This window comes from Thamnophis elegans, chromosome 4 (assembly GCF_009769535.1).
Source record: "Thamnophis elegans isolate rThaEle1 chromosome 4, rThaEle1.pri, whole genome shotgun sequence".
Taxonomy (NCBI): domain Eukaryota; kingdom Metazoa; phylum Chordata; class Lepidosauria; order Squamata; family Colubridae; genus Thamnophis; species Thamnophis elegans.
The window spans coordinates 56484966-56494965 of record NC_045544.1 but is presented as its reverse complement, the minus strand read 5'-3'; the positions used below and the strand labels follow the sequence as shown (position 1 = coordinate 56494965).

At 37.5% G+C, this 10000-nt stretch overlaps 1 protein-coding gene across 1 annotated transcript in view; it reads left to right on the top strand.

Moving 5' to 3' along the window:
- NOX3 (NADPH oxidase 3) overlaps positions 1–10000 on the top strand; it is a 40309-nt gene that overhangs the window by 20329 nt on the left and 9980 nt on the right. The window contains exons 9-10 of the mRNA XM_032216738.1: positions 6014–6106; positions 7329–7582. Coding sequence (XP_032072629.1) covers positions 6014–6106; positions 7329–7582 — 347 coding nt within the window. The remainder of the gene's footprint in view (positions 1–6013; positions 6107–7328; positions 7583–10000) is intronic.

Sequence of the window (10000 nt, the reverse complement as noted above, 5' to 3'; positions counted from 1 at the left end):
GTATTCAAGGACAGGTAGCAAAAAAAAATTAAATTTTGAATCCTAAAGATTATCTGCCAGCCTGATGTCTTTAAATAAGACATTGTGGCTCTGCCCTAGAAATGATTGCATTCATCTCCCGCTTGCAAATGTGATTCTGGCTGCATACTGTCTATATCTTCTAATACTTTATATGAAAGTAATGAACTGTGACTCTCTTTTATCAATGCCCATTAGGATGATTTGATATATGAAACAGCTGGTAAACTTATCAAACACAGAAAGCATAATGCTGACACAAGCAGTCTGAATTGGCATTTAAATAGTTTCCATCACCATCTGAGTCATTTTTGCCCCCAAAGTGGGATGTGCTGCAGTTAAGATCCAAAACTGAAAAGGTTCTTCAGTATTGGTGACCATGTATGTTGCTTCTGTTAGTGTCTCCCAATAGAAGTTATGCCTTCCCCTGGGCTTGCACTGAAAAAAATAAATAAATGAATTAAAGTATCAACAGAATGCATCAAGGTGTTTCAGAGAAGGTAGTAGCAAATTCCTCGCACCACTAGCTTGGGGAAAAAAGGGTGAGTTAGGATTTCTTTTAAATAGGAAAATATATTACCCATCAGTTCTGCAGTTTTATTGTTGCAAAAAGAAAGGTAGCTTTTCCTCCTCCATTTTTAGTTACACTGCAGCTACTGAAATAATCAGATTAACTGCAGCCTCTTGGGACCCTAAAGATCTGGAATTACAATCAAACTGCTGCATATATTCCTTTAATTTAACTGGACAGCACAAATGGGAATATATAAAGATATGCATTAAAAGTAACACAATAACATGATTTAAGTTTTACAAAATTACAATTGCCTGTTTCCAGGCGAATAGGTAGCATGAAATCTAAGGTAAATATCCATACACTTAAAAGATCCTAGGTTCACTTCATTGAATTGGGAAATTCAGTGTCAGGAAAAGAGTGGAATCAAATGTCTCTTTATTTGGAATTGTAAGCTGTTGTTTCCTCACTGTTGTATTAAAGATAGATGAAACTGAATTATCCCATAGCAAACTTTTCTGCTAATAATGTTAAACTTCTAAGAATAGTAATGCTTGTCTCTTCATCAGTCTCTTCCTCAGTCTTCATCAGAGTCTACCCAGGATCATTTAATGCCATTATCGATGACTTGCCACCCTAGCAAAAGGCTTGTGTCCTAAACATAATGAATATAACTTTGAACATTCAACAGGACATTAAAGGCTAATCATTTCCTACAAATAGACATTTTAAAGGTTGCACTTTCCAGAGCAGCTCACTAAGGATCAAAAGTACCAATCTGGAAGACCATGGCTAAATGGTCAGGGAAGATATAAAATACTTTAAAATCCTTCACAGTGATTTTTATGTCTGGACACTATAAAACCCTTTCTTTATCAAGTCATTAGGACAAAAATTTGTCTTCTAGCAGTGACATCTTCTACCAGTGGACAATTTCTCCATCATGGTAGGACAACAGTGATTGACAGTCCTCCTATCTAGAAGAAATTCAAAAAGTAGCATTCTTGAGAATTCAAAGGAGCAGATGTCATTTGGCATCCTCCGAAGTCTGCAGTCGCTCAGTAGAATGTGTTAGAAACCGCACTCCAACAAACAGCAGGTGTGGTCAGAGTCACAAATTTGTGGAGCCGAAAGTAAGCCATTACTCTACGACTTTGCTTAATTTTGCAGTGGGGGGAAGGATAGTTAACTTTGTTTTCCTCAACTTCTTAAATTTTCTTTTTCTTTTTCCTGTGCCTATACTGCTGATTGCCAGTCAACAAGATAGCATGCTGGATGCCTGCCCAGTGATAAGCAAAGCTCAGGCAGAAATCTTTACCAATATCTTAAGATAGCAATTGTAAAGATAATCAAAAGACCTGGCACAGGTCAAGCTCAGAAATCCAAAAGAAGTGACAAAACCAAAGGACAAGCCCCAAAGGTGCTTTTTTCAAGAGGCAACTGAATTTTCTTTGAAGACGTTTCTCATCCAAGAAGCTTCTTCAGCTCTGACTGGATGGTGGGAAATGGAAGGGTTTATATGCTATCTATCTCCAATCTACAGCACAGTCCTTTCAACAGTTCCAAGAAGGCTCCACACCAATGTGTATACTCAGGTGACCCCGATGACACAGATAAACCTCAGGTGACCTTAACGACCTGCTAAAGAATGCAAATGACCAGTTTTCTGCAAGGAGTATAAATCCTTTCATTTCCCACTATCCAGTCAGAGCTGAAGAAGCTTCTTGGATGAGAAGTGAAATGTCTTCAAAGAAAAGCCAGAAAGTCCAGCTGCCTCTTGAAAAAAGCACCTTTGGGACAACTATCACCTGGATAGCTGAGAACCTCCATAGACAAAGGGCAAGACAAGAGAAATAGTGGCAATGAATCTAGAATACAGGTAGTTCTCGACTTACAACAGTTCATTTAGTGACCATTCAAAGTTGCAATGGAACTGAAAAAAGTGACATGACCATTTTTCACCTTTGTAGCATCCCCATGATCATGTGATCAAAATTCAGATGCTTGCAACTGGTTCATACTTATGACCATTGCTGTTTCCCAAAGTCATGCAATCACCTTTTGCAACTTCTTGATGAGCAAAATCAATGGGGAAGCCAGATTCACTTAAAAACTGTGTTCTTGGAGTTTTCTCCCCAGGAGTGAGGTCAATAAATCAGCCACCCTGAGCCTCCCCACAAAACTGTGGGAGTTTACTCAACATTGGCTCTTCTGCAGGGTTGTTTCTAGGCAGGTCTCATCAATCTGCAGAGCTCTGCTCTTGATTGTTGTTGAATCGTCAAACATATCTGCTTAGGGTGGCTGGACTTCAGAGTGAGAGACTGTCAATGAGTATAGACAAGACATCCTGAGGACTTTCTAGAACTGGCTCAAGAGTGGAGTTGTGAGGTTTACAGTTACTACAGATCCCTAGATGCTTCCAATTCCACTTCCTACCCATGCTCCACATGATGGAATATATTTAGCTGGGTCACTACAACATGAGCATAATTTCAAACTAATGAAAGGGAAGAGTCTAAACTACTAAACTAGTAGTAGTCCCAAAATACTCTGGAAAGAGTCTGGAGATCCCAACTGAAAGAAGCATAGATCTTCATATAGATCATCTGCCAAAGATTCTGCCCTCCTGCTATTATATGATTCATATTTAGAATCTGTGGTGCCACTTTAAATAGTGTAGTTCAGGAACAAGCAATTTACAGCACTCAAGATATTGCCAAACAATACTTCCCAGCATTGCTCACTATAGGCCATGTTTCCAAAATCAGCTATCTTTTAACAAGCACCTGGTTTTGTATCAACTTACCTTCTTTTTCTCAATCCAGAGAGTTATCAAATCAATGAAGGCCATGTCTGTGTCCATTATGGCCAAGTGTCCTCACAGTGGTTTGCACTGCTTCTCTTGAGGGAAGTGGACTTGAGTTGCATAGTGGAGCGTGCTTCCGGTAGCTCACACAGCCTTTGCATGCCTGTTGGGTGGCCCCAATCTAGTGCCACTAAATTGGGTAAGAAAAACTTAACAAACAGTTAGTGTGAAGGGGACTCAACTGTATAAACTTTTCTCCATAACCTGTGTGGTGAAAACTGGAAATAGTTTGTGCTAGCTCAAAGCTAGGTGGCATTAGGATGCCACCATTCAATTTTCAGTATCATTAATGAAAACGTTCATCAAAAATTATTATTAGCTAATTTTGTGACAATGCTATGGTTTGGAAAGCCAATATTAATATTAGGGAAAGGGAAATGAAAAATACCGAAAGGATACATGACTTTTTGGTAATATGTAACAAATGTAATCAATTTTATTTAATATAATTATTTGATTAATTAAACAAGTCCACTCTGTTAAACTTAGAGCTAGTAGCTTTCTACTAATTGAACAGAATATTAAGGGATATTAATATTCTGTAATTTATTAATGCTATTAATAAATAATAATAAAAATGTATAAGTGAAAACGAATCCCTTTATTTTTATCTGAGTAGAAAAATCTGAATTATGAAGGAACAGAAAAATGAGTAAATACTGGAAGTTTATAAATGATTAATCTAGTTTTGTTTTGTTTTTGATATAAACTAGAATAATTCTGTTTAGGGTTCAGTTGTATTATACAGTGTTATTTTTCTTTCTGTTCATATATACATTAAAAGTAAATTTAAATCTATTTTCTTTGGTGTAATCGGGTTGCAATTTGGAGAAATTAGATTTTCCATATTCTTTGCAGTCTAAAAATGCTACCCTAAGCTTTTTTTCCCTAAATATTAATAGGAAATAAATAGGCATCCTTGCACATCTAAAAAAATCTTTAAAAAAAATCCTGGACATTCTATTATATCTAATTATCTAAAGCTGTTGTACTTTGAACAGAATTACCAGCTGATATATATAGTCAGTTAAGTAGCTTTAATCAATAGGATGATCAGTATATATAACCATGAAGCTGCCATATCTGGAGATCTAATAGCTGCCATATCTGCCATATCTAATGTCATAGATCGGCTGAATATAATCACTGACAATAAAACAGCCTAATCAATTAAATAAAAATAGATTATTTCAGTGTAGCAGTACTTTCTGACTTATGATAAATTATACTAGAAAACTGCTGATTTTTCAGTAGAAGTAGAGAGAGAAAAACAGTTTTCCTTCCTTAAACTGGTTATGCCCATTTCAGAAAGGCATATGTGGGTTGAAGAGAACTGGTGGAGAATATAGGTTTTAATTATCCAAACAAAAGGGGATATATTAGAATAGCTGTTAAAGCTCCTTGCTAAAGTAAAACCAATGCTGACGCCTGTTCTGCAAGTTTCCCCTTTAAATGTTTTTCACTACCCCAGCATCTTAAGCAAAGAACTAATGTGGATTGTCCTAAAGCAATGCTACATCAAGAATATTGTGCCCAAATAAAATAGCAGCCAAACACACCAGCCTTGTTCTGTAGAACATTGCTTTCCCTGTGGTTCATAATCAAGTCAATGTAGCAGGGTTCATTGAGGCCCACAAATCGGTGTGGCTTGTCTACAAGCAAACACTTTGCAGAAAGCTTTCTCACATCTGAAATTATCTATGCATGTCTTTGTTGGTGAGTTTGTAATTCTCATTGTAGAGTATGTGTGTGAGCAACTTTTGACCCCAGGGAAGTATGCAGTCCTTGGCTATACAAACTGTTACTTTCCATTGTTCGTTTTCTAGCATGGATTGTTCTTTTCTTATTGCCATTAGCATCCTTGTCCCATCTGCCTCCTGATCCCTCACTCACCTGTGAATAAGATCAGAGTTTTAACTAATGGTTAAAACAACAACAGTATTTTTCATTGATTCACAGGTAGAGACAGAGATAGCACTTAGACATAAATACCGTTTCAGAGTACTTTACAGCCCTCTCTACGTGGTTTACAGAGTCAGCCTATTGCCACCAACAATCTGGGTCCTCATTTTACCTCAGAAGGATGGAAAGCTGAGTCAACCTTGAGCTGGTTAGACTCGAACTGCCAAACTGGTGGCAGTCAGCAGTCAACAGAATTAGTCTAAAATACTGTATCCTAACCACTGCACCTCTCACTGCCCTTAAAATAAAATGGGATTGTGTATAACAAAAGAGAAAAGGGGTTATGTGAACAGACATACTGTATCTGCATGTGTGGGATTCCAGTCTGATAATGTATTGAAGCAAAAAAGGTAGTCTATTGTAATGTACACTTGATATCCTGGCCCCCTTACCTCCATGGGGATGCATATAGTTTTACATTGATCTTCTCTTAGATCAGTATTTCTCAAGCTTGGCAACTTTAAGTTGTGAGGATTTACTGACTAGGAAATTCTGGGAATTGGTCCACATATCCTAAAGTTGCCAAGTTTCAGAAACACTGACTCCAGTAGATAAAGATAGCTTGGAATAATGTTGTATCTGCTGATGTTTACATCTGAAATTGTAAAATTACCTTTTTAACCACAACATTGTTATTATACGATTCCAAACAGGCTTGGAAGTGGGTCTTGGGCCCTGTGATATTGCACATCTGTGAAAGAATGATTAGATTATGGAGATTTCAGCAAGAGGTTGTTGTTACAAAGGTGTGTGTTTATGCTATTTACTATATTCATGAATATTTTGTTACCTTCATATTATTGTTGTTTTTGACTGTAAAGAACTATGGATCCTGAAATATGATATAGCTAGATGTTTACACATTTAAGTCCTGTTACTTTGCAAAATGCAACTCACTCATATTCATAGCTGATTAGAGTTAACTCTAGCAGCTGATAAGAACAAGTAATATTTTAAAACATTGAATATGCGTGTGCAGGCACAGGGATCAGTCATATTCAGTAGTGAAATTCAATTTTTTTTACTGCCAGTTCTGTGGGTGTGGTTTGGTGGGCGTGACAGGGGAAAGATATTGCAAATTTTCCATTCTCTCCCCTGGGGTCAACCAGAGGTACTATTTGCCAGTTTTCTGAACTACTCAAAATTTCTGCTACCGGTTCTCCAGAACCTGTCAGAACCTTCTAAATTTCACCCCTGGTCATATTCCCTCATGAGATTGACAGAGACATTTCTTTTATTTCAAATGAATTGTTTCATTCATATAACCATGCTTGCAGATCATTAATAGTATTCTGCCCATTGATAAGTGTCGTTCAGATTATAGTTAAGCTAAATGTTCCCCATAATGAAATCCTAGATGAAATCTACTAGATCAGTGTTTCTCAACCTTGGTAACTTTAAGAGGTGTGGATTTCAACTCCCAAAATTCCCCAGCGAGTCCACACCTCTTAAGATTACCAAGGCTGAGAAACACTGTACTAGATGAAATCCATTGATTCTTGCAATAGTGCTTCCTATGATAAAAGAGTTGGTTTATCAAACCTGGCCTGGAGAAATCCAAATGCCCACTATTACACCTGCCAATGAACAGAATAACTAAAATGTGGGAAATGTTTAGAATATTCTAGATGTCTTTCTTCTAATAATTGTCTGAATTCAGGTAATTCCAATCTGGTGGCCCCATCAAATAAAGATAAGGGCAGGAATACTTTTGTACCAACAGAATATTTTCTACTTCTTTCTCTCAGTAATCAGATTCATCCGTGCTTTCCATGTTATTATTATTGTTTATAAAGTACAATACAAAATATGAAGAAATGTTCTTGGTAAACAAAGTTGGAGATCAAAAGAAGTAGCCTAATGACCATCCTTCCAGTCCTATGATCCTTCACCAGCTTATCTGCCTCTTCCTGTAATCCCTGCTATTGAACAGAATAATTAAAATATGCTGGTTGCCATTTTGCTTAGGTGGTGTCTCACGCCTCTGGGGTCTTAGAGCTTCAGTTGAAGAAGCGTGGCTTTAAAATGGAGCCTGGGCAGTACATCTTCCTCCAGTGCCCTGCAATCTCCCAGCTGGAGTGGCATCCTTTCACCCTCACCTCAGCTCCTGAAGATGACTTCTTTAGTGTGCACATACGATCAGTTGGGAACTGGACAGAAGCCATTTTCAGGACCTTTGGAGCCCACGAAGAAACATATAAGGAACCCTGGAAACTGCCAAGGTATGGAAATACTTTGCAATGTAACTGTCTTGGCTGTTCATTTTTGATTATCTAAAGAAGCCAAGCTCATATGCTAGCTGCAAATGTAGCCGTATCTACTATCTTACTAGTAGGAAAAATAGATAATAGAAGACTATTGAAATGGCAGTACTTAAAAAAGACTTCATATGTCATTTTACCTGAATCTGATTCAGCCCAAAGTAAGCATCTTGAAGTATCACATTTTTCAAGGGGAAGCATTAAGAATTTGCTTAAGGCTGCATACCCCAAGCCTCCCTGTGGATCAGATTTTATTAATCTCTAAACTTCTTCTTTTCACCCTTCTACCTCATTTTCTTATTGAATCAGTCACTTCCACAGCACTCTGAAAGAAAGAGGAAATATGTCTGGTTAAAAAAAAAAAAAAAACCATCCCAGAAAACCACAAATTCTCTAAGATTTACTCCAAAGCTCATTATTATGTTGAGTGAGGAGGGAGAGATTTTATCTGAAAATAATATTTATCCCAATATGCAATGTCCTAATATTAAAACTATGCCGCTCTGCATTGTCTATTATTCTATGGCAATAGAATTTCTACTTTTGCCACAACACTGTTTCTCTTTCCTAACTGTTATGAACTTGAGAGAACCTTGGGGGTGGGTGGAATTTGGATAAATAGATTGTTAAAATATTCAAGACTGGGAGAGACATGGGAACAAGATCAGTCATTAAATAGGCATAGCAACAAGGTCAACCAATGATAACTTAAACACGTCTATGCAGAGAATTGAAACAGAAACTAAAGCAGTCTGCTGCTCTGAGAAGTAAACTAGCAGTCTATCTGGGCTTGTCTACTGATATGAAACTAACTGCTTGTGTTTGCCTGTAACTCTCCTGCCTTGTGTTTACTTGGAAGAACCACCCGTTGGTATTGTACATTTATTCATCTATTCTTATGTATATAAAGAAGTTAATGAATCCAGTTGAATCAGTTATCTGTGTGCTTCTGGATTTGAATTTATGCAACAAACACTGACATAAATCTCCTTTGGATCCTGAAGCAGCATTATCTGGAAATGTATCAGATGCCTGTTTTCATAAAATTGCTTTAGCTTCCATGAAAGGGGTGCCTGTTTGCATGAAAAAGCCCCAAGTCCAAGTCCACATATCCCCTTTTCAAAGCCTTGGTGAGAAGAGTTTGGAGATACCTGACTAAATTCTTAGAGAAAGACAAGACAGGTTAGCTAATATTACCGTAATTGATGAATCTGCCTTTTAATCCCAGATTTGCTTCAGGTAGGATCCAAAGGAATTAAGTCCAAATCCGGTTAATTCGTGTCACATCAGTGATATTATTTTTAATCCACTGAATTGGGGATTCAGTCTCCTAAATATAGGAAGTCTCATTTAAAGGCTGCCTTGTTTAGAGATAGTTTACAAGTGCAATAGGGATGAAAAAGTAACTTTATGGCCAATCTTCACATTTACGACTTTCACAGGTCAGTAAAGCAAAGGAAAGCTGTAGTAAGATCTCAAGCATAGTCACAGTTGCACTTAGCAGCCACTATGCTTAACAATCAAGTTGCTAGTGCCATGTGTGGCTGCTAAACAAGGACTACCTATATCTTGTGAAAAAGCAATATAGCTGATGATTAAAAAGTGGCTTAGTGAAGAAACAATGGATTGTATTTACTGCAGCTCCCTTTTTAGCATTTCTTTCTCTTACTTTCATGCTTTCAGATATGAGGTCTGAAGAAAAGCTACAGTCATGTTCTCTTGATCACAAATGCATTTGTCCATATGAGCACAATTTTAACTCCTTTTACAGACATCTTGAAGAGATTGACAGAGTAGAGGCAAGCTATTGTTTCTCTCTCCTCCTGGATCCGAGTGCCATTATCACGTTGGATGGCCTTCACATTAGACAGAGTGGGACAGCCTTCTTGGGTGACAGCTACAACAACACTCCACTGCACCTACAACATAAAAACCAAGTGGTGGTACAGATAGTCCTCAATTTATAACCACAATTGAGTCTGATCCAAACTCATTTTGCCGCATTTTTTTAACCTTTCTTGCCAAATTTGTTAAATGAATCACTGTCGTGGTTAAATTAGTGATGTTTTTAAGTGAATCCGGCTTCTCCCTTGAGTTTACTTGTCGGAAGGTCACAAAAAGTGATCACATGACCCCGGGACACTGCAAATGTCATAAATACATGCTAATTGCCAATTGTCTGAATTTTGATCATATAACCATGGAAATGCTGCAACGGTCATAAGTCAACTTGCCTTTGAAAGTTGTGGGAGCTTCATCACTTGAGACTTTCAAGAAGAAATTGGACTACCATTTGTCAGAAATGGTGTAGGATCTCCTTGCAGCATTGAACTTCAAACAGTTACTAAACAAATGGTTGTAAGTCAACAATTTATAGTC